Here is a 22,899-nt window from a genome sequence, read left to right on the forward strand (position 1 = left end):
ATTTAATGCATTCTTTGATGATTAATTGCAATGTGAGCGCGAGTTTGGAATTAAATCGATCGAAATTTAAGTACAGTTAAGTACAGATAAATCGTCGTTTTTTTGCGTAAGTTGTAGATTTTTGTAACAAGAAGTACATACGAAAGCGAATCTTAAAAAACAAGGTTTATTTATATTATTACGTTCATTTTCCGACTTTGTCGTCATTGCTCGCCAGTTCAAATTTGTGACTTTTATATCCAATTATCAGTTCGATACTATCGAATCTTTAATAAAATGATATCGATAGTAGTGTCTGCTACTATTGTTGATTGAAAGCGTTCTGTTTGTAAAACATTAATTTCTCGACGTAGAAAAATACCAATGTATCTACATCTTCAATTGTAGTAGATTATTTTGGACCTGCACTGTACTAGATATATTTTTCGAAAGAACAGTTTTTGAAAACTCGCTTTATAAATGTTGCATAGGTTAGAATTTATTAAAATAAAATATCTTCTAATATATTTTACGGTACTTTGAATATTATTGGAAAAAATTCTAACAATGAGTTTAAATTCTAAATTTGAAAGATTTTTACTTTTTTCTTTTTATTTGTTTTATCCAGAAAGGAAAAATGAGCAATATCAATGATCATTAATTACTCTTCTTTTTTTAAATTTAAAAGGCACAAATATCGCAATGGACCGTGGCAAGGCAGGAATTGGTAGAGGTGCAAAAAGTAAAATTGCACAACATCCCTCTGATCTGTTCGCACTTGGATCCAAAAGCTCTCGTAATGAAAGTTCTGATGTTAAAAGACCAGGTGTTATTCACTCTAAACCAAGTAGTAGTAATACTTCAACTTCTGGTAAATGAAACGTTGTTCTTTTATGTATATACATAAACAAACGTTTAAATATAATATATTATATGTTGTAGGAAATGATAGGAAAAAGGAAGCACCATCAGGATCACTTCAGTCTTTTCAATACATCCCACAGAAGAAACCTAAACTTGCAACGCATGTCTCTCATCAGCGACCACCATTCTCAAGCGCTGAGGCTTGGGAATTGGTAGCTATAGATATTGATCCAGCAGATTTTGTCCCAATGGTTCTAGAAGCTAACGACAATGATGAAGGTGACAAAGTTATAGGCATTATTTGTGGTGCCATAAAAACGCTTAAAAATCAAAAATGGAAACCTGATACATTGGTTTACATGGGACTGTTGTACTTAGCAAAAATTCGCCCTTCCATGTTTTCAAATGATTGTATATTACATGCATTATCCTCTTTATTAAAACGGGATCAAGGACATAATTATAAAACAAAAGGAAACCCATTAGTTCCTGTACTTGCAGCTAATTTGTTAATGAAGGGATTTCATGATAAAAGGAATTGGCCAGAAATCTTTGTCAAGGTTGCTTGAATGTCTACATTACATTAATAATTATTAGTACTGTGTAACAATTTAATTTTTATTGTTCTCTTTATAGCTATACATTGAGGATGCTTTGGGTGAAAGAGTATGGGTTGATCACGAAGAATGCAAAGGTTTTGTAGATAATATTTTAACAGGATTTAATACAAGGCATCCACCAAAAAGTGTCCTACAACCAGAGCTATCTGTCTTAACACCACGAGATTGTCATAGTCCGTCTATAGTTGATGATGATGATCCAGGATCTTCATCTGTACAGTTTTCTGGAGATAAAGAAAAAATCGAATTTCCTGTTACTCCTAGATATGCTCATTGTATAGATAACATAGAGTTTATTGTTCTTGAAGCTGTGAAAGAACAATTAAACAGACGGCAACCAGAATCAATTACGAAAAATTTTTTAAAATTACTTTCTTCAGCCTGTGGTTTTGTAGAAATCCGAAATATCGCCGTGCCAAGATTGGAAGTATGGTTACACAATCCGAAATTAATGAGACCTGCTCAAGAATTACTGAGCTACATTTGTTACAATTGTACTTCCCACACGCAAAGAGACGTCGAAGTCATAAGTCAATTAGTAAAAATGAGATTGAAAACTAAAGCAGTAATTAATCTGTATTTGAATGGTGTAAAGGAATTAATCGGTCTGCATCCTGAAAATTTGTCTACTATCTTAAAACATACAATTTACAATGAATTATCTAATGCAAGAAATCCAAATAATATGCCAATGCTAGGTGTAATGTTTCAAACTTTACCTGAGCAAGCAGCTAAATTACTTGCAGAAATATTTCAGGATTTATTAATGAACCGAGAAGATTACCTTAGACCTTTGCGTGCACTGCTCAGAGAAATCATACGTGTTTGCCGGCATGATATTAATTTACTTATCTTTGCACGCACGTTGATGTCTGAAAGACAGGATATAGCGCAACAGTTGCTTAATTTTGAATTCAAAGAACGAGTCTTCATTTCAATTGCAGATTTATTGTGCTTATGTATGTTACTAGCTATCAGCCCACAAGTTAAAGAAGCCGCGGCATTAGCACAAAGAGGTGACAAAAAAGATATAGCTTTATTACATCAATTTCAGAACATGGTAGCGACAATACAATTCGAAGCCGTGTTATGGCTACAGAATTCAGCGCCACAGATGTATGCTATTGGAAAAAATGAGCTCCTTCATGCTTTACATAAAATCTTACTGCTTGAACCACCAGAGCAGTACTATAAATTAGATAATTGGCCGCCTGAATCTGATAGAGTGTTTTATTTACGCCTTATTTCGGATGTTCCATTATTACAGAATACATTGTTAAGACTGCTGCTGATTGGTTTTTCAAAAGTATGTATCTGCAGTGATAAATTTATTCGTTTCTAGAATATCTTTTTAACATAATAGTTTAAGTGTTTTATACTCTTTGTTTTAGGAAAATGGCATTACTCATTCAGAAACGTTAGATCTAGTAGATCAGTTAATTAGGCGAGCGGCAGCTAATTCCACTGAGAGTTTCCCAACACTACAAGCTGACAAATTAGATATAATTGAACTTATTTTTAACTTGTGTATTTATCAACCACCAGGAACTATAAACATACCGTCAAGGTATTTACAGATTGTAGTAATATTAGAAATTTAACTAATTCAATAGAAACATATTAATTATTTATTTATTTTCTTACTTTTATTTAGCTATGTACCACCTACTTTGGCGATATCAAATTTATACTGGAAAGGATGGATAATGTTATTAATACTGGCTGCTCACAATCCTTCTACTATTGGTGCAGTTGCATGGAAACGATATCCCATTTTACGAACTTTGATGGAAATGTGCATTACGAAGTATGTTGAAATTTTTATACAATCGCGCAGAGAAAAATACTTATATTCTTTTTCAATAGATTTCTTTTAATGTGTCATTCCTTTGTAGCCATTTCTCCTATCCACCACCAACGATGGCATTGCCAGAAATAATAGAGCAAGAACGTTCAAAAGAATTGCAAGTCGAAGCTATAGAAAAACAAGAAATATTAGAATATGAATCGCACTTAGCCGCTGCATCTACAAGAATACAAATATCAGAACAAAACAGCTTACTACTGTCGCAATTGATGACTATGGAGCCAACTGGTATTGCTAGAAGGCCACCTCCAGCGGTGTTAGAACAAATACAATCATTAAATGTGTCTCATAGATTGGGACATCTACTTTGTCGATCTCGTAAACCAGATTTCTTATTAGATATAATACAAAGGCAACAACAAAGTTCGTCTCAGAGTATGCCATGGCTAGCAGATCTTGTACAAAATAGCGAAGGATCTCTTAGTCAATTACCTGTACAATGTCTTTGTGAATTTTTATTGTCCACTAGTACTCAAGCTGTGGAGAAACAACCAAGACAGCAACAATTATTAGCTCATCTTCAAATGTTATTAACCGATCCCGAACAGGATCGACAACATGCCTACGAGGTTTTAGAATATTTCTTAAGAAGACTGAGCAGTCAACAGACTGGCAGTCGCCTCCAAGCAATTACAGGTTTAAAGATGGTACTTGGATCAATACCTACCGAAGAAGAACCCATGGATATAGATGGAGAGAATGAAAAGTAATCTAAAAAGTACACTTTTAATGATATTTATTCAAGCTAGAACCTAATACGAACTGTTCATTTCAGGGAAATCTGGCTTCTTCGTAAATTACCGTCCATACCTCATTTCTTATCAGTACGATCTTTAGTTTCTACTGCTCTTCGTGGTGCGTGTCAAGTCGAAAATAATCCAGATCTTGTGCACGCGTACATATCTTATCTTTCTGCGCATACTACGGACGATGATTTACCTGATTTAACCGATTTGGCTAATGAAATATCTCAGTTGGTAGTCGAGCGAAGTACAATTATAGCGGCTATTCTACCACAACCAGAAATTGACAATCCACAAGCTAAACAGACTTTGCATGCGTTCATGGTGATTTTTTGCAATTATTTAGAGAAAGCTCGGTCTCCACGAGCAGAAGAATATACGTGGTCCGAGAGTCAAGATCAGATATTAGTACAATGGAGTACAGGAGAAGAATGCACTATGCATATTTTAGTTGTCCACGCTATGATAATCTTATTAACGTACGATTCCGATGACGATGTATTGTTTGATATTTTACTTGAAACTTGGTTTCCACTAAATACAGAGCCACCAAAAGCTTTCCTCGTTGATACAAGTGAAGAAGCTTTACTAATACCAGATTGGTTAAAACTAAGAATGATCAGAAGCAACGTACCACGTTTAATTGATGCAGCTCTTAAAGATTTGGAGCCGCAACAATTGGTCCTTTTTATTCAAAGCTTCGGTATTCCTGTCCCTTCAATGACTAAATTATTGCACACATTAGATGCGGGCGTGCAAATCGACCCAAGTTCAGTTGGCGAAGCAGTGCTCGATAAAACATACATGGCACAATTAGTTGAAGTGCAGCACAGAAGAGGAGCAACAGGTGGGTTAGTTTTTGTACAAGTTTTGCAATTGATGGAGCCAGAATTACCTGATGAGAATGCAGTAACTATTGGACAATTACAAGAATCTTTACCACTAAGTGCTATAGTTCAAAAACAGTCTGTTATACAATCTTCTATTAAAACGGATGTTCCGCATTTGATTAATAGATTATTTATCGAAAATATACCAATGAATCAAAAGGTAGACGCATATCGCCGATTGCATAAAACCTTGGCAAAGGACTTGCAGAAATCTACCAAAGAAAGTGGAGCCGTTGTTTTAGCAATACAACATATATGTAGTGTATTAAGTTCAATGCAAGTTAAACAATTCCTAGCATCACTTGTTCATATGCCTCAATATTCTTGTACTCTGATGCGAGTAATATTGTTGCCTTTAAAAAAGTCATCGACTTCGAAGCAAGTGGTCGAATTAGCTCGTAATATGTGTTTAAACTTGATACAATTGATAGGCGATGTGAAAGCTCCAGTTCTGTCTATTTTAAGAGACTTTGCAAACGTGCAATTAACCAAAACACCAAAGAACATGGAATTAACAATATTGATGCAAAATCGTGATCCTGGATCTATATTGGAAAGTACAGATCCAGTAAATTTAGAAGCAGTTGGACGTAAATTATTAGACATTTGTTTGAAGCAACAGAAAACTGATATTCTTGTTGAAGCGATGGCACGATTATTAGTGAACGACAGTAACGAAGGTATTTTAAAGCCACGAACCGGTTTACTAATTGACTGGTTAGCATCTGTTGAGCCAGAATTAATTGGGACATGTCCCACTCTGCAAATGAAACTTTTATTTGGAAAAACAAAGATACAAATGAAAATTGATAATAACGTTATGAGCTCTCATTCGTTTAGACCTTATTTGTTAACTTTATTGACACATAGAGCAAGCTGGGCAACTTTGTATAAATGTGTTGGACATTTGTTAGATAAATGCGATGATGGGTAAATAAAAAATAATTTAAAAAATATACATAATTTAAAAATATATATAAAGGTAATGAAATATTATTTTTATAGGTATGATCCGACAGCTGTTTTAGATTTCTTGTGGGCATTAACTTGCAATCCAAAACTCTGGCAAGGCAGAGATAAATTCACGCCAAAACATTATGTTCCAGAAAATATTTTGCTTTTACATGAAAAACAATTATTGACACTCGTAGCATATATAGTTGCAGAAGCTGTTATTATACATAATTGTCAGAGTAGAAACATTGCGCTTGCTCGAATGGATTCACGTCTTGATTTATTATTACATTGTATTTCTACAGATGATCATTTAGTTGCCAATGTTGTAAAATATTTGGCTGAACGTATGATGAACGACTCAAAGTACGTTTAATTTAATATAGCGTTAAGTTTTCTGTTTATAAAGTATCTTTTAAATAGTTTTATTTTTTATCTTTTAGCGTTGATTCCGATATGGTCCATCAGTTTTTGTTACACATGTACATGAAAATACCTAAAGTAATATGTTATTTAGATACATTTCAAACTAAAAAATTTGTCGGAGGAGCAAAGATTACAGAATGGACGGGTTCTGTATTGGATTGTATGAGTCATTCTTTGTTAACTGCCTTAGCAGCAACACCGAGACAAAAGTCATGGAATTCCAGGTCTCAAGACTTCGAATTATGTGCTCGAAAAATGGCTGCTGTACATCCTATTTTAGTTTTGCGACAGCTTCCAATGTTAGCGTCGTCATTAATGGGAAGGTCTTATTTGGATTTTAGTCAATTTAGAACAGGACATCATTTAAATCTTTTTGTACAAATAATGGGATTACTAGAGTTATTACAACCGCATTTGTTTAGCGAAGAACATCAGACTGCTTTGGAAGATACATTAGAGAATTATTTTCAATGTTTCCAAGTGTGTAAAGGAATATTTGCGCGTATACACGAATATTTAATTAATATAAATTAAATTAAAGATTATTAATGAATTTAATTTTCAGAATTATGGCCCTGTAAAAGATCTTATACCACTCTTAAATAGATTTATTACGTTACTACAAGCATACATCTCTTATAATGCACAAAGGGCGTTGAAATATTTGCAAAAGTATGCTCAGGCTCTACAGTAAGTAATACTTGTAATCTCTTCTAATCAATTTCAGATATCAGCTTACACTTACATATAGTGAATTACAGGTACATTATCCAAATTTAGTTACACTTAGAACGCTCGTATCAGGCATTCCAATGCCAAGAGAAGGAGAAGATATAGAGGAGATTTTAATTACTGTTCCTCCTACTCCACCTCCAGAATCTATTATTCCACAACATTGGCCATCATTGTTAACTACATTATCTAAACTGCAAGGTGAAGGTATGATTGGAAACTATGTTATGACTTCAGTTGAAATTTTGTTACAATGTTAGAATATATAAATTTTAATATTGTGCTTTAGATGTATTTAGTGCTCTTCAAGAAATTGAACACTTATCATCACGAAAACCATCGGTTTTGGAATCTATAACAGACAATATAGCGGAATTGCTTATATCTCCGCAAAGTAACATAAGATCTCTTGCGCATACATTACTAGCAAGAGCATTAAAACATCGTCCTGCGTCAAATGCAAATATCTTATCCGCATTTCAAAGATGCTTGGACAGTTCTAGAGCTGATATATTAATGTCAGCTCTAGAAAAATTACCAGAAATTGTATTATGTATGCAAGGTATATTTCCCTTCTTATTTTAATCTTTAAATTATTTTAATAATTTGCATTATAATTTTAATAAATTATATTTTATTTTAGAACATGCTTTACCACTAATGCAAAAAGTATTTGAATTAGGAGTAAATTCAAATGTGAATACTATACCATATATAAATAAAACCATTGCTCTTTTAAATACACAGCAAGGTTGTTAATATTATGAAAATTGTAATTTTATATTTTGTATAAATTGAAATAAAAAATTTTTTATAGAAAAACAGTCATGGCATTTATTTTATCTTTTCAAATAGTAGCACATTTTATTAAAATAATATTACCAAAAAAATTTTGTACTTATAAAAAATAAAATTAATTAAATAGCTAAATAGCAAAATTTACAATTAAATTGTTTCTTATTACACTACAGGTATATTACAAGTAATAATATTAATATTAATATTATATAAATATTGTACAATAAACTACAAAATATATATTACACAAATGCTTCAGGTGGCACGTTGTTAACTGTATACATATTCATAAATGTTGCAATGGCAGTTCTAATATCCCAGTTGGCATCTTCAAGATATTGATGACAAAATTTCATGTTCATTGTAGTTATTTCATGTAAAAATATAAGTAGTTGTTCTTTCTCAGAAACACTAAACACTGTTGGAATAAATTTCGGGGCACCTTTTGATTCAAACTTTATTTCACTGTTTCCTAGCAAAGTATTAGCAGGTGTTCCATCCAAATAACATTGGTCATTAGTGATGCAATATTCATTATCTTCTTTCTTCATAATTATGAAAGTTCTATTGAAAAACATTGGTGGACATTGATGAATGTCTCGGAATGAAAACATTCCTTGCACAGAAATTGCAAGGTGGATCTCTCCTTCATATAATAAATCTACATGAAATGTTTTAAAGTGGTGTATAGTAGATGGTTGATTCCTGAGTGCAGAAATGATCTTTTCTGGGCCACGTAATAAAAATTCTTGACACTTTGCATAATCAACGAATTTTAGTAAATTTCTGTTTGTAACAAACGTTTTAGTTAATTGTTTGTGAATATAATTTGAAATAGGTCCTAGGCTCATAGAATAAAGTGCATCTCTATCATATAAACCATTTATCACTTGCCTATCATTTTGATCATATAATGTGAAATAATGCTTCACAAACTGTTTGATCAGACAAGTACTGGTACCATCTCCTAGAAAATTACTTTGGATACTAGGAACAAACTTCTGCTCCATACCTATTACAATCCCATCCAGTTTTTGTAAATGAGGAAAAACATTCTTTACTGCTTGTACATAATCTTGACACTTGCTGTATTTTGTACATAATGGATTTCCATCTAACCAAAGTTCACTTATTTTAAACTCACTGAAATAGCGTAAGTATTCTACATCTGCAATTTGATTGTGACGTAAATCTAATTTGGTTAAATGATAATTGAAGAACTTCTCAAAAAAGACAATTCTTGTAATTTCATTGTATCTTAAACTCAGTTCTCTAATAGGTAATCGTGAGTCACGATTATTGCTTAAAATACCCATTTTAGTACATCTTAAAACAAAGTGTAATACTTTAGGTAAAGATATGGGACAATATATAGAATTTAATGATTTTTCATTTTCAAAGTCATCAAGGTTCAACACTTTTTTTGTAGGCTCATATCTATAATAAAGTGCCTGTGCTATAATTCTATTAGGATTCAATTGTAAATTTTGGGAATCTGTATATCCTAATATGATATCAATACGTAATTCTTGTCCATTTGATAAAGTTATACATAAACCTTGCTTTACAAGATTTTCAATAGCACTCGAGCTACATTTTGTAAGGAATGTACATTTGTTAGGTCTTTCTTTTTTGTACATAACAGGCAATATAATTTCAGGCTCACAAGCAACAATAACAGTTCTTAATATTTCTGTTGCACTATATTGTCCTACGTTAAACAAAATGAACTTATGCCATAAATCTTGACGTGCTGCCAAAGCTGATTCTTCATTATTAAATGATGGTTTAATATGCGTCAGTCGTAACGGTTCCCAATTTTCAACAACTTCTGTTTTTGCCATTATTCTTAAACATGCACAATTAGTAATAATTGAATTCATACAGCTTATTTCATAATAAAATTGAACATATTGACATTATTTTGCAATATGATTACTTCATAATACGATTCAATGAATTAGTCTCAAAATACTAGAAATTAAATATAAGAAAGACAAAGAATTTTATACAACTAATGAAAAAGTGATTTCTTTGTGCAATTGTTCAGACATACGAAAAATTATTCAGACAAATCATTCTATGCAAAAAACAATTACATCGTGAAAAAACATTATTTTTTCAACAATTTTATATAAATGCTGGGTTTTATAAATTTTCGTTAATGAATATTTCAGTTATAAATACTGAATAAGATAAATTTTTTGTAATACTTTTTTGTACATTCATTACCATTTTGTATTTCAACAGATCTTGTATTAAATGTAATATAACTTATAAAAAATTTATTTATGCCTTAACATTTAAAACTTTAAAAAAAGTATCCCATTATATATAGAACGCTCCTTAATTTTAATAAATCAAACTTCAGCTGTACGAATTATTCTTCTTACATTAGCTTGCATTCAATTTTATTGTATCTACAATAATAAAGTTGTTTGACAATTGTTTCAAAAACCAATATGTGCTTAATTTTTATAATGAAGTAAAGCGACGTGGGGTTGCGTGATTTAAGCATTGACTAACGGTAAGATAGACCAGACATACAATAGGTCACAGACGAGATATAAAAATAGACATTGCATCTTACTAGACTTTCATGACTCGTGACCTGAAATACCGACATAGTAAAAAATGACTGGACTTTCGCGTACACTACGTTTAAACCATGATGAACTGAGGAACTCCATTAAGTAAAACGATGAATTGGGAAACTCCATTAACCCGGGATTATCCACCTGGGGGTCTAGCGCAGGTACATCCCGGCGACTAGACCCTCACGTGGGTAATCCCGGATTAAGTAAAACGATAGAAGTTCGGCAAGTAGTGAATGCCTCAAGAATATGATTTTTGAAACTTAAAGATTTTTCGATATAAAATTAGAATTTCCAGCCAGATGTACCATCTTGTTCACGAGATATTCTCGTTCAAAAATTTTTTGAAAAACCTCTATCGGAAGAACCGCTTGACGGCGGACTATGTTATGCCACTTCCTCGAATCACATGTTTTTCTAGTACAAAATTGGGATTTTCAGCCAAACGTTCGTTCTCGTTCCCGAGATATTTCCGCTCAAAAATTTTTCAAAAAACCTCTGTATTAAGAAAATCTTTCTCACCGGCAGGCTTTGTCGTGCTAATGTCTAATGACGCTAGACAAGGAGAGCAACAGTGTGCGAGAAGGACATCCTTCGATCTATTGAAAAAAAAATTTAACTTCTTACACACACGTTTTTCTAGGACGAAACATACATGGAATGAAAGCGGGGAGTCTAATTTTAAGGAGGCATATAAAAAAGTTTGCAAATTATTCCTCTTGGGTTTTTTCGTAATTAGTGCGAACTATCACAAAATGGACATGGTGGCGCCATCTAGCGGTAACTCTATGGTACTAATTATTTACAGAAATATTTATTTCTGCATTTTACGGGTCAAATGGGGTATGAAAAGAAAGTTAAGGGTCTAATTTGGATAATACAATCGCCAAAGTTCATAATTCATTTCGCTAAATTAGGTATTTTCGCAGATGAAAATTTGTTTTACGGAATTGTAACGACCGTTACACCTTCAAAATTAACATCAACGCCATCTACGCAATCGTTCTGTCGAAAAGTACGATTCATGTAAATCGACACCGCAAACTGTAAATTGTTATTCTATTTTTATTATCACTATGGAGATGTTATTACCTTGTTTACTTGTTAATAGAAATGTATATATAAACTCCATTTTAGAATTATTCATTCCTTAATTAACATTTGTAGAAAACAGTTATCTATAAACTTTATTGTTATATAATTTATTATAATATATATTAAATAAATAATATAATATATTAAAAGTAACTAAAGTCACGAAGTTCTTATTTATTTGTAGTATTATAATATTATCATTATAATCACTATACGGTTGTAGCGACCACCTATAGTTCCTCGAGTACGAGTTTCGAACACCAACTTGTACAAGCCGCAAGTGGCTGTGCGCCTAGCGTCGAAGTCAACCGATATTCGATGTTAAGCAAACAGAGTGCGGAACCGCTAGGATGGGTGGACCATCCTAGCGAATAGTTACAACAACAAGCGTCTGGGGTAAGGAGTCGCTGCCATCAGCCCCACTGATGAGTCTAGGCAGCGACTCTGAGACGAAACGCACAACCTTTCCTCACCTTACCCACATCATCACTTCCTACGTTATCCTCGCATTATCATCGCCATTTCAAATCCCTTCACGGTAAGAAACACAGGCGCCGCGTTGTGGCAGACCGGTGGAACTAAACTTTACTAAACTTTACAACCACATAAGGGGAATAATTAATTTTAATATTTCACGCTACAAATTTGTTCTGCACAAGCACATATTTCAAAGATGATGCTATCAGTCACATTCGCAAATAAATCTGAATCTAATATTCACTATAATTTGCGCGAAATTAGGCACTCAAGCCTGGCACTACTGCTAACGTAAACGAAATTGAAATATTCTTTATATACGTAAACTATACTTACTAAACATAATACGCAATTTTAGGGTCTCTAAAATCAAAGACGCAACCATAACAGTTCACAAATTAATTTCTTCTCATAATTTGTGGAAATACTGTCACCTGTCAATGTTTAGAGGCACATGTGGCGCCATCTATTGATAGCTCGATGGTACTAAAAGTAGAAAAATCTGTTTTTACCCCATAAAACAGAGAAATTTTCATTTGCGAAAAAACCTAATTTAGCGGAATGAATTGTGAACTTTGGCGATTGTATCACCCTAATTAGACCTCTAGCTTTCTTTTCATACCCCATTTGACCCGTAAAATGTAGAAATAAGTATTTTTGTAAATAATTAGTACCGTGGAGTTACCGCTAGATGGCGCCACCATGTCCATTTTGTGATAGTTCGCACATATACGGAAAAACCCAATTAACCCAATTAAGAGGAATAATTTGCGAACTTTTTTATATGTTTCCTTAAAATTAGGCTCCTTGCTTTCATTTTATGTGTATTTGGTCCTAGAAATACGTGTGTATAAAAAGTTGAATTTTTTTTCAATAGATCGAAGGATGTCCTTCTCGCACACTATTGCTTTCCTTGTCTAGCGTTATTAGACAAGGAGAGCACCAGCGTGCGACAAGGACAGAGATACGTGCGTGGTAGACAAGGAGAACAATAGCGTGAGACAAGGACAACAATATAAATTAGTTTTTTATAGAATCATTCATGGTGATTCACTTGATTGCTATTTTATGTCTAAACGAGTTCAAATATGTTTCATTGCGTTTGTGATGCTTGATCCAAGCAATCTCAAGTATTGTTGAAATCAATTATAATATTATAATTTTGAAAATGAAATACAAACATAAAAAATTTAATATTTTTGGATAAAAGTATAACGATATATTCTGACATTTTTAAATTAAACGCATATAGAGCAAAACTTCGATCTATTGAATAAAATTGTAAATATTCTCTATACACATTTTATACATCAACTGGAGTATAAGAAGAAAGTTTAAAGTGATAATTGAAAAAGTGCTATTAGTTTACAAATCAATCTGTATTGGTTCTTTCTTCAATTGAAAATTTGTTCGATTCATGAATAAATTTATGGGATTAATTTCTATTAAAAAAAATTGTGTACGTTCCTTGTCATCACAGATGAGATATATGAATAGACCACAGATGAAGTATGAGCATGAATACCTTGTCTGTGTTTAAACGTAGAGTGCGCTAAAAAACTAGTGATTTTTTACTATGTCGGTATTTCAAGTCACGGGTCACGAAAGTCCGTAAGATGCAATGTCTATTCATATATCTAGTCCGTGGTACAGTGCGCTAAAAAAACCATTTACTATGTCGGTATTTCAGAACATGGGACACGAAATTCTATAAGATGCTTGATCTATTCACATACCTCGTCTGTGGTTATAACTAATTTAATTTTTTTCTGCAGCAAAATATAATGTCTAAGGAAGTTTCTGTAACTACAATGGAATCCAATACAATATCGAGTGCAATGCAATAATTTTGTAAATTCATTTACTATTCGATGGTGCAGAAGTACCTATGCAATCGCTAGTGAAATATATACAAGTTTAATGGAATTCAATTTGGGACGTAAAAATGTGAAATTTTATGCAATACAATATAAAAATAATTTATAAAATAATAGCAGAGCAGACTTATTAATATAAAACATATTAGCAACAGGTTCCGTGGTGTAGCGGTTATCACGTCTGCTTTACACGCAGAAGGTCGCCGGTTCGATCCCGGCCGGAACCACATATAATTTTTTTTTTTTAATTTTAGAAAAAAATTTCCATTTTGCAATTAACAAACATAAAAAAACCAGAAAACTATGAATCAACAGTCATAAATAGCAAATACTAGCTAAAGACAGAAACCATCAGTTTTCGCTTGTACAACTAAACATAAACTATCAAATATTAAAGCTCATTTCCTCTGTTATTAGTTATTATTGTCACATTTTTTAAATTCAACGTACGAACTATTTCGTTTATAATTAAACATCATTGCCATTAGTTAAACGAAACGAGACGAAACAGAAGGAATCGCGGAAGTTGAAATTGATATTCGGTTGACGCGGTGATATTTGTCTTTTCGCACGTTCACGTCCGAAATGATACGATAGGACGTACAGAGTGTCTTTTCACTTCTTTTCGTTCCTTCATTCACTGTTTCCGTTTCGGCCATCTGCTAACCCACCTGCGCCGTGCCGCGGCCAACTGCTTCGTTTCTTTGGCGTCGCGTAACGAGAGCAAGTCCGGTTTTTAGTCGGACGTCGACCATTCAGCGCTCCTTTTTCAGCCGGTATTTTATACCGCGACAACAAGATGGAGAGCACCGTGGATATCGATGCGTCTTCGAACGAACTGCGTTCCTTCCTTTCCTTTTTCTGTTCTTTTTACCTCTTGCCGCCGAACTGATTTTATCGAACAGCTTAGCCAGCTACGCGGAATCAACGTGCATCAAAGAGCCAACTGTGCGTGACTATACGTCGATATAGCGCACGATCGTCGATAACATGCCCACGGACAGATGCTTGAACAAATTTCTAATTGTAACGCAGAACGTGATTAACGCGATTCGATATCAAATCGAATCTTCTCGGTGATGATCTCTAGGGTTGAGTAGAAGTTTCGAGTAGGTTTTTCTTTGATGTTGCTTGTCCTATTAACCTGAAGGTATTGGACCATCTCGTATCTGTAAAGATTGATAACATTTCTGAGCAACTTCTATGAACTCGCCGTTACTTTTCTCCTAAATTTACATATATATTTGTTTCTTGTTACTTTTGTAAAAATTGTTCTTTTTACGTCAATGTTGTACACATTATGTTTTCGTTTTTTCAAGTGAACACGTTTGTTTTCGCGTAGATGAAAGCTGGAACGTGGAAATCTGGGTTCGCCTGTGTGTCTCCGAAGCAGACGAACGCCTGGTAAAACTCGCTTATTCGCTTGGTGATTACACAACGGAGAACGAAATTGGGTCGAGTGTCGCGAGAATACTTTCGGCCACCTTCAAACTCCAGTGTTCTTGAACAACCCCTATCTTTCTGCCAGGCGTACTTTGATTCACGTGATTTTCTCTTCTGTGCTTCGCGTCTTTCCAGAGAGCAAATCCGAGCGGTGAAACGTTACATTATTCCCCAGGCTGTTTAGAAAGAAAGAATTCTGAAAATTTCTATTCGAAAGAGGCTACTATTTAAGGCAGAAAATTTATTATATAATAATATAGCATATTTAACTATATTATTATATTTTAAATGATCTGTTTCAATACTATCGCGTGTAAATTGATCATAATCCTACAGGTTAATCACCTGTTTAGACAGTTGCAAAAATTCGTTAGCTTAGCTTCCTTATCTTGATAATCAAGCAGCTTTACTGTCTGATAATAATGTTTGATCGAAAGATATAGCTTTTGGGACAAGAAGGTTACTCCAACCTCCGTCTATAATGCTATTTCTTGTTTGTGTTATTGTTGGTTTAATACTAACGGTGTTTATAAGTCCAGTTTCTAAATTTGTTGTTTTAATTTGTTATCGCTTGATTTCATTATCTACTTCAATTTTTACCGCTTAATTTCATTATCTATTTCAATTTTCTAATTTGCTATTACTGGATCAACGTACTATTGATTTACTATATCAGTATTTTAACGGTATCCGTCTGTTTCATGAAAAATATCAGTGGTTCATCATATGATTCTCTGTCCTCTAAAATATTTCAAGTTACTAAATTAATATGCAAGTTGTGTACGATCAAGCGGCAATTCACTTTTAAAATTTCCAACTTTGATCGTTTGGTTTTTTTTTTTTTTTTTTTTTTTTTTACTGAAACCGGCATGCTTTAAGTTTATCGTCGACAAAACGCGACACGGTTCCATGATCGAGGAGGTCAGATACGATCGACGCAGCCGGATCGGTTCCAATAAAAAGGATTAGGTAACAATCCGGTCGAACGATTTGAATTTATTATGCATCCGTGTTCCCCGTGGTAACTGCAGGTGGCCCATTCAGGATGCGGGATGATTGACCAGAAGTAGTCTCATGAATAAGACGCGAGAATCTCTACCTCCCGCGTGGAACGATCAGTTTCAATGACGGGTTCGTCTAGAACGATACATTGAGTTTCTTCGTTCGGTTGTTTCGTGTCCCGAGGAGGCTACCTGTCGGAAAGCAGCGTGAAATCTCGAGAAACCAGTCGCACGGTCGTTTAATGTTACCTCGCCCGTCTCCACCTGCAGCTTCTTTTTATCCTCGCCGCTGAACTTCACCCTGACCCTAATCTGTGGTCACATTTTATAGCCAACAATTAAATTGCCTTTTCCACAGACCTGATCCAACCGTCACAAAGATGATATTTTAGGTTTTATGTCGCAACAATCAAGCACAAATTTACGAGACTCCTGTGTAGGGTACGTCGGTGCTTCTATAGCATTACTCTTGTAATATATTTCGTAGTTTGATCCTACTTGTATTCTTTGGAAATGGTGTGACAAAAATGATGTTTGTTAACACGTATGTCTGGAAAAAAATACAAAGGATTTAGGATTAGAGTGAAAAGGTCGAAATATTTATAATTGGAGAAAATAGGTTCTTGCATCAAGTTTTTAACTATGTGTGAATAATGTAGTAAAGAAAAGCTTTGTATCTTGCTCGATGACTCTTCTTACGTGAAATGTGATATTATTGCACAATTCCAAACGTTTTCACTTTAATTTTTCAGCAAGATTTTATTTTCTTTCTTTCATAACTTTTTACTTCTGCTCAAACCGTCCTATAAATCCAGAAGTTCTGGTTCATCATTAGTATAGCGTGATGAAACGTGGAAGTTTCTTGTGAATAAGAGGAAAAGTACGCGAGCTTAAAAAGTTCCTTCGTGAAAGGGCAATAAATTCTCTCGGAAATTGATTAACACTAATGGTTACCTAGCTTCTTCAGCCACTGGATAAAGGAACTTTCTCTCCCCAGTAATTAAAAGCAATATTTTCGCCCTCACGGCTTTTCAATCTGAGAACACGTCGGATTCACGGTGAGTCAAGCAAATACGGAATAATTTTACGATGATTAATAAAGCTGCGTTGCGCTTATTAATCAAACGAAATGACTTGGACATGAGCACACGAAGGAAAACGAGTTTCATCCTTTTCGTCACCGTGTTCAATATAAATTACGTTCAAGTTTCAAGATTACTAGCTAACCTGTGTAAGATATTTCATAATATTAGAAAAGAGAATTCAATAAGGTAATAAATTAATTGAAAAGAAAGTCAAAATGTTACTTTACCGCGACGTTGGTCATTGGCGAGTTAAAAATAGAAGTCTTAAGGCTTCTTGCACATGACCTAATTACCAGATTAAATGTTGAAGATTACAAAAATCTTCTTTATTATTGTTCCCTTCATCCACCATCCAAAATTTGCTAAATTTTCATCGTGCGAAACGAAAAAAAAAAAAAAAGAAAAGGAAAAAGGATAAAAAAGAAGTGACTGCAAGGACGAAAGGGAAGATTCTAGAAGGAAAGTTGGCAAGTGTCAACGCGGTCACGGTGCAAAGGCGATGCACCGGCTGCAGCGGCGGTGGATGAAGGAAAAATCGATGCATCGCCTACGATTGTGGCCGAGCGATGCCGAAGTCGGCTCAGCTGTGCCGAATCCGAGGAACCAGCGCGAAACTGTGCGGACGTGGTGCGATTGCTGCACCGGATCTTCACACGGGAGGAGGTTCCTGGCGAGCCGTGACGTCGGAAAAAGCGTTCGACGATTCACTCGCATCTCCACGAGTGGAAAGTTCGGGACGTTCGTTTCGAATATCTACGTTGGACCTCTTCCGAACTTTCTTCGCGATATCTGGGACGTGATTCGACTTTCTAAACCCATCCACGGAGCACGGAGTTACTCGTGAAATGAGTTTTCCTTTTCGATTACCGCATATCCTCGGCAGCTACAACGTTGGAAAGTTGCCATTGTAATTTCAAGAATTGGTGAAGCTTATTTTAAGCAACTTGTAGAAGTACTTATTTATTGCATACCTTCGCGTGCTCATGTCCAAGTCGTATTATCGTCGAAAGGATGGAAAGATAAGGGCTCAGGTCGCATATTTAAATTTGAGTCGTTTGAATTCATGAAATTTGACCAATCTGATCGAAGTTGGAGTCTAAAAATGGCCATGTACTTCAAAGTCAATCACGTAATAAATAATCGCAGGAAATTCTCATTCCCACGTCAATGTCCTTGTTTCGTGAACGTGATTTTCATATTCATTCTTCTTTTTCATCGTTCAGAGCAACATTGCTTTTAGAACGTGAAGATTCAATTAACGTTTCGGTGCATTGTGTCGAAAAGGGGGGAGCTAGGCTTTTGTATCTCAATTCGTTGAAGAAAAAGAACGACGTAAAATAAATGGCGTTCTTCGTTATCTGCATTCAAATACACACGCGAAGCTTTACCTGAAAAAAATAAAGTAGCTCTTTTGTATCAGCTCTTTGCCCCGTGGACAGATAACGCTTAATTGCGACGTACGGATTTAAATAAGCTGGTAAAGATATCGTAGTTTCGTTAAATAGGATTGCTTATAATGAGCTCTCTCCTGATCTTATGACCTCGAATTCTTATAAAATAATAGCGTGTTCATTCCATTATTCTCCTTATAAGTATTGATTTATAATGTATAACATGATAATTACATATTTTTAGTAAGCAATTCAGTTTAACAAGTCTACCTTAATAAATCCCCTTTGCTCTTAATTATAATTAGTATAACTGTATAGTTCCATGACGTATCATCGGTCTAGAAATAGAAAGGAATCGGGGCAACCTTTAGCTGGGAGCAATGCAAGGGATGCACAAATGTTAAGAGGTGTTCTTATAATATTTCTGCAGAGCTTCTGTTAGAGGATTCACGTACGGTATTAATAACTTTTCATCCCTTTTCGATATTTTAATAAGATGTTTAATTTTTAATGAACTTATCTCATACCGTCAGTCACTTTTACCAAGACTAGGTAAAACGTTGCTTCTGTCTGTGGTAAAGTGTGTTAATAACAATGAATAGAAAATCGATTATAAAGAATAATCACGCTTGAAATTCTGCTGGTACTTACGAATTAATCATCTTGTAATCAGATTAGTGAACATGAGGATTACATAATGCTAGGTGAATTCATCCACTTATCCTCTCTTGTTCGGAGGGCTTTTTGTCTCCACGTTATAGGACGTAGATGCAGCTTTGCGAGAGAACGAAGGATGTAAATTTGATGAACATGTGTTTTACTGCTTTTTTTCTATTCGTTCTTAAAACGTTGTGATACACTCACGAATTGGACAAACTTATCAGCAACTACGGAGTCAGAAATATTTACGACATATTTTACATAACTGAAACGTTATAATATTTACATATATTTGTCTCGTATCTGTGTTATTAATTTTACATATAACTCAATTCTGTGATCGATATGTTTAATAACAATATAGTGCAACATAACCTTTCTTTCCCGTTCCACATAAACATTGGATCCTTAATAAATCATATTTCAATGGGTCGTCAACCTGTTAAGATTGGATGATAGTAATTTCACTTTATGCATATAAAATTACGCAAACTATTTTGGAGAAGAATTCAGAGCGTCAGGGAAGAAGAACCATCGTATATTAACGTAATTCGATTGATTATCAGCGTAGTAACCCCGCGGCACTTCGTATCGGCGTGGTACCTTGAGCGGTGAGCGCCGTGGTGGGGAAAGCTTGTGGGAAGTCGGACAGAGTGGGGGAAACGAGGAGCCCGGCGAACCGCCGGGAAGGAGTATCACCGCGTGTCTGCCATCTCTGTCTTTAGTTCAGTTCGAGTTCGGCGTGCAGCCGGTTCGTATCCGTGTGCTTTGCGTTCGATTTCCGCCCGATCGGCGCTCATCTCGTCTCCGCGACTCGTGTCGATACGTTGTCGATCTGCACAGTGATTTCGCGTCTTCCTCCAATTTGGAACGCGGTCACCGGGACGAATTTCCGAAACTTGGTACATACGTATATATATATACATTACCGACACTCACAGCGTCGCCAATCATTCGCTCTAGTTTTCTGTGGTATAATTATCTGTAAGCCAGCGTGGTTTTTTAGTTGGAAAAGCGTTGTCTCGCGCGTATGTGAAATTCCACGGTGTCGTACGAGGGGACAATCGATGATAAATCGCAAGTTGCTACGTCTCGAGGGAAAAGGTGATTCATTGGAGCGTTCGGGAAAGAGCGTAAGGGGGGTTTTGTTTTGCTGGTTTTGACGTTTCCGCGCGAGTAATTTGTTGTGTTTATCCGTTTAAACTTTTCGTACTTGATACTCGTACTCCGATTGATAGTAAGAACACATTGTGAATGTAAACATTGCTGTTTAGATTGCTCTGGAATATCGATCGGTAGGCTTGAACAACTAGTCGATACGTTAGTGAATGATCGATTAGTTGTTCGAGCTCCGACGTTCGGACCAATGGCAGACGTTGTATAAGAAAGTGACATCTCGAAAGTCAGCTCGAGATATCGGGAGAATTAATTACAAATGGAGCACCATTATTACTTAACAAATTTAATATGTGAATGTCATAATTCAACGTAGGGACATTTAACCTCTTTTTTAAAAAAGATATCTCTTTTAGTAATTCAATCGTTCGAATTCTAGGGATTATCAACGAAATTCCATTGCTAAATAATCAATCGAGTAATATCGATTTCTAGGAAAAAGTCTGGTAGAAAACGGACGATATACATTCTATAATTAGTGTTCCGAAATATATGCAGTTAAATTCGTGACTCCATAGAGAGCACAGCGTTGCTATATACAGTGCGTGGGTTTTACATCGATTCTCCAACGTAACGTACGTTGCTACGTCAAACCTGTCTCTCTCTTTTGATACGAATAAAGTTTTCGATCGTGATAATTACGGGAAGAATACCATTGGACAAGATTCCGAATCTGCGGGCAGATTTTTCTGGCAAGTTGGAGTTAATTATTGGCCTAATTATCGCGTTCTGTAATTGATTATTTGGGAACGAACGATTAATCAGGGGTACCTAGGTAGCGCTGACATCATTGGCAGCTAATTAATCAGTGGCATGCGTATCTCGTGCACAAGAGTAACATTGAACGCTCGCGGAGATGTCTACCGAGAGGATTCTCCATTATTTGACAGCGACGATCGTTGATAGGACGTGAAAGGACGGAAACTAATAATTAATCGATTTTGTGCATCGGATATTCGTTCATCGTGCATCGTATATTCCGCGTGTTTGCCATGTAATTACGACAGATCACGCAAACAGTTATTATAAAAGATATTAGTAAATAAAAATAAAAGGATAAGTCGAGACTTTTTTCTTTTTTTTCTTTTTTTTAAAGTGGAATTCTTTATTGAATTTGTAATTTTCCGATTGATTAATCGAGTATCACATGATTTCAAGTGCCGTCGTCAGTGATTGTTCATCGATAAGTAATCGAGTTATCAACGTGATCTAATCATTCATATTTTTCAAAATCAACGCGTCATCGCTGTTAACGTGGTTTCTCCCGTTCGTTGCATCGGAGTACGATTGCAGGACGTTCACCCGTATTGACGTGCAAAGACCCTATTATGCGTTAACGGACCACAGAGACTGTGTGTAGAGGTTCTTTACCAGTCTTGAAAGTTCCCTTATCGTCGGCTACTCGAGGAAAAAGTTTCACGCGCGTCGATAAGCAAGCATTAATAAATTCGCATCGTGCGATGGACGCATTTTCGTGAAAGAAGAAAAGAAATATGATTGAGAATAAAGTTCCGTGATTCTGATCGATTCAAATTTAGCGGCAAATCGAGGGGATGAAATTTTTGGCGGCGGCGCTGTGATTGGTGGTTTCTTACGACTGCATCGCCAATGGCGTGGCTTCCCGCGCGAATTGGTGAACCAATTAAAAGGTCCGATTAGTTCGTTTTGCAGGGAACTCGCGAGAATCGATTAATCAGGTGTCGAACGTTGATCGATATAATCGTGCGAAAGTAAGAAAGTAATAAAGTGAACGATCATGGTGTGACTCGGGTGACTGGATTGATCTTTTCGGAAAGATCGACGAAGTTGATCGGTGGTTGTGTGGTGATTGGTTTTGGTGGTGGTGCTTGATACGCTCTTGGGAGTCGGAAGCCCGTTGGCACCTGGGCCTCGTTTACGTCGGTTTACTCATGCTGGGAGTTCTGAAGCGGCGCTGGAAGCCATCGAAAAGGTTAGTGCTCTTTGACGCTTTCTTTTTCTCTATATCTTTTTTTCCTCCTGTGTGTTTAAGAACTGTTAGCTATTCAAATTACGAAGTTTTGAAATGAGTTTGAGTTGTGTCATTTTTGAAATATATGTACATGTATGCGACATGATACCTACTTGGTTTTTTCATCGAGAGTCAGACCATTGAAGTTGACGTTGTTCGATGATCGATAATCGCGAGGTGTCGTTGGGTACGTTGAACTTCCCGCGTAATGCAACGTGATGCTTTAATTACGAAATG

The 22,899-nt window shown here is 35.3% G+C and overlaps 2 protein-coding genes, 2 long non-coding RNA genes and 1 other non-coding gene across 7 annotated transcripts; 3 read left to right on the forward strand and 2 right to left on the reverse strand.

The window, feature by feature from the left end:
* The first annotated feature begins 221 nt into the window (after positions 1 to 221).
* On the forward strand, positions 222 to 7,899 carry LOC122527858 (integrator complex subunit 1). 2 transcript variants are annotated; one of them, XM_043652415.1, is made up of 14 exons: positions 229 to 470; positions 668 to 850; positions 922 to 1,403; positions 1,480 to 2,769; positions 2,855 to 3,030; positions 3,118 to 3,270; positions 3,359 to 4,036; positions 4,106 to 5,893; positions 5,969 to 6,283; positions 6,361 to 6,823; positions 6,909 to 7,033; positions 7,095 to 7,282; positions 7,365 to 7,637; positions 7,719 to 7,899. In XM_043652415.1, exons 2-14 carry the CDS (start codon positions 682 to 684, stop codon positions 7,832 to 7,834), a joined length of 6,216 nt encoding a protein of 2,071 aa, XP_043508350.1. In that variant the 5' UTR covers positions 229 to 470; positions 668 to 681; the 3' UTR covers positions 7,835 to 7,899. The 2 variants fall into 2 exon arrangements, with proteins under 2 accessions (XP_043508351.1, XP_043508350.1); XM_043652416.1 differs by lacking the exons at positions 7,365 to 7,637; positions 7,719 to 7,899 and having other exon boundaries at positions 222 to 470; positions 7,105 to 7,269.
* Positions 7,900 to 8,018: 119 nt separating this feature from the next.
* Positions 8,019 to 10,434, reverse strand: LOC122527854 (nuclear RNA export factor 2-like). The gene has a single exon (XM_043652410.1). It carries the CDS (start codon positions 9,754 to 9,756, stop codon positions 8,116 to 8,118), a length of 1,641 nt encoding a protein of 546 aa, XP_043508345.1. The 5' UTR covers positions 9,757 to 10,434; the 3' UTR covers positions 8,019 to 8,115.
* Positions 10,435 to 14,070: 3,636 nt separating this feature from the next.
* Trnav-uac lies at positions 14,071 to 14,143 on the forward strand. The gene has a single exon. It is a non-coding gene; the product is annotated as a tRNA-Val (tRNA).
* A 129-nt stretch (positions 14,144 to 14,272) lies between these two features.
* On the reverse strand, positions 14,273 to 19,030 carry LOC122527853. The gene is made up of 6 exons (XR_006306425.1): positions 18,907 to 19,030; positions 18,575 to 18,833; positions 16,610 to 16,910; positions 15,705 to 16,552; positions 15,175 to 15,535; positions 14,273 to 15,085 (listed from the first exon to the last, which is right to left on the reverse strand). It is a non-coding gene; the product is annotated as an uncharacterized LOC122527853 (long non-coding RNA).
* A 1,184-nt stretch (positions 19,031 to 20,214) lies between these two features.
* Positions 20,215 to 22,623, forward strand: LOC122527852. Of its 2 annotated transcripts, none has more exons than XR_006306424.1 (2): positions 20,215 to 20,406; positions 22,332 to 22,623. It is a non-coding gene; the product is annotated as an uncharacterized LOC122527852 (long non-coding RNA). The 2 variants fall into 2 exon arrangements; XR_006306423.1 differs by having other exon boundaries at positions 20,215 to 20,398.
* Positions 22,624 to 22,899: the final 276 nt, after the last annotated feature.

Source organism: Frieseomelitta varia, unplaced genomic scaffold (assembly GCF_011392965.1).
Source record: "Frieseomelitta varia isolate USP_RPSP 00005682 unplaced genomic scaffold, Fvar_1.2 scaffold_233, whole genome shotgun sequence".
Classification (NCBI taxonomy): Eukaryota; Metazoa; Arthropoda; class Insecta; order Hymenoptera; family Apidae; genus Frieseomelitta; species Frieseomelitta varia.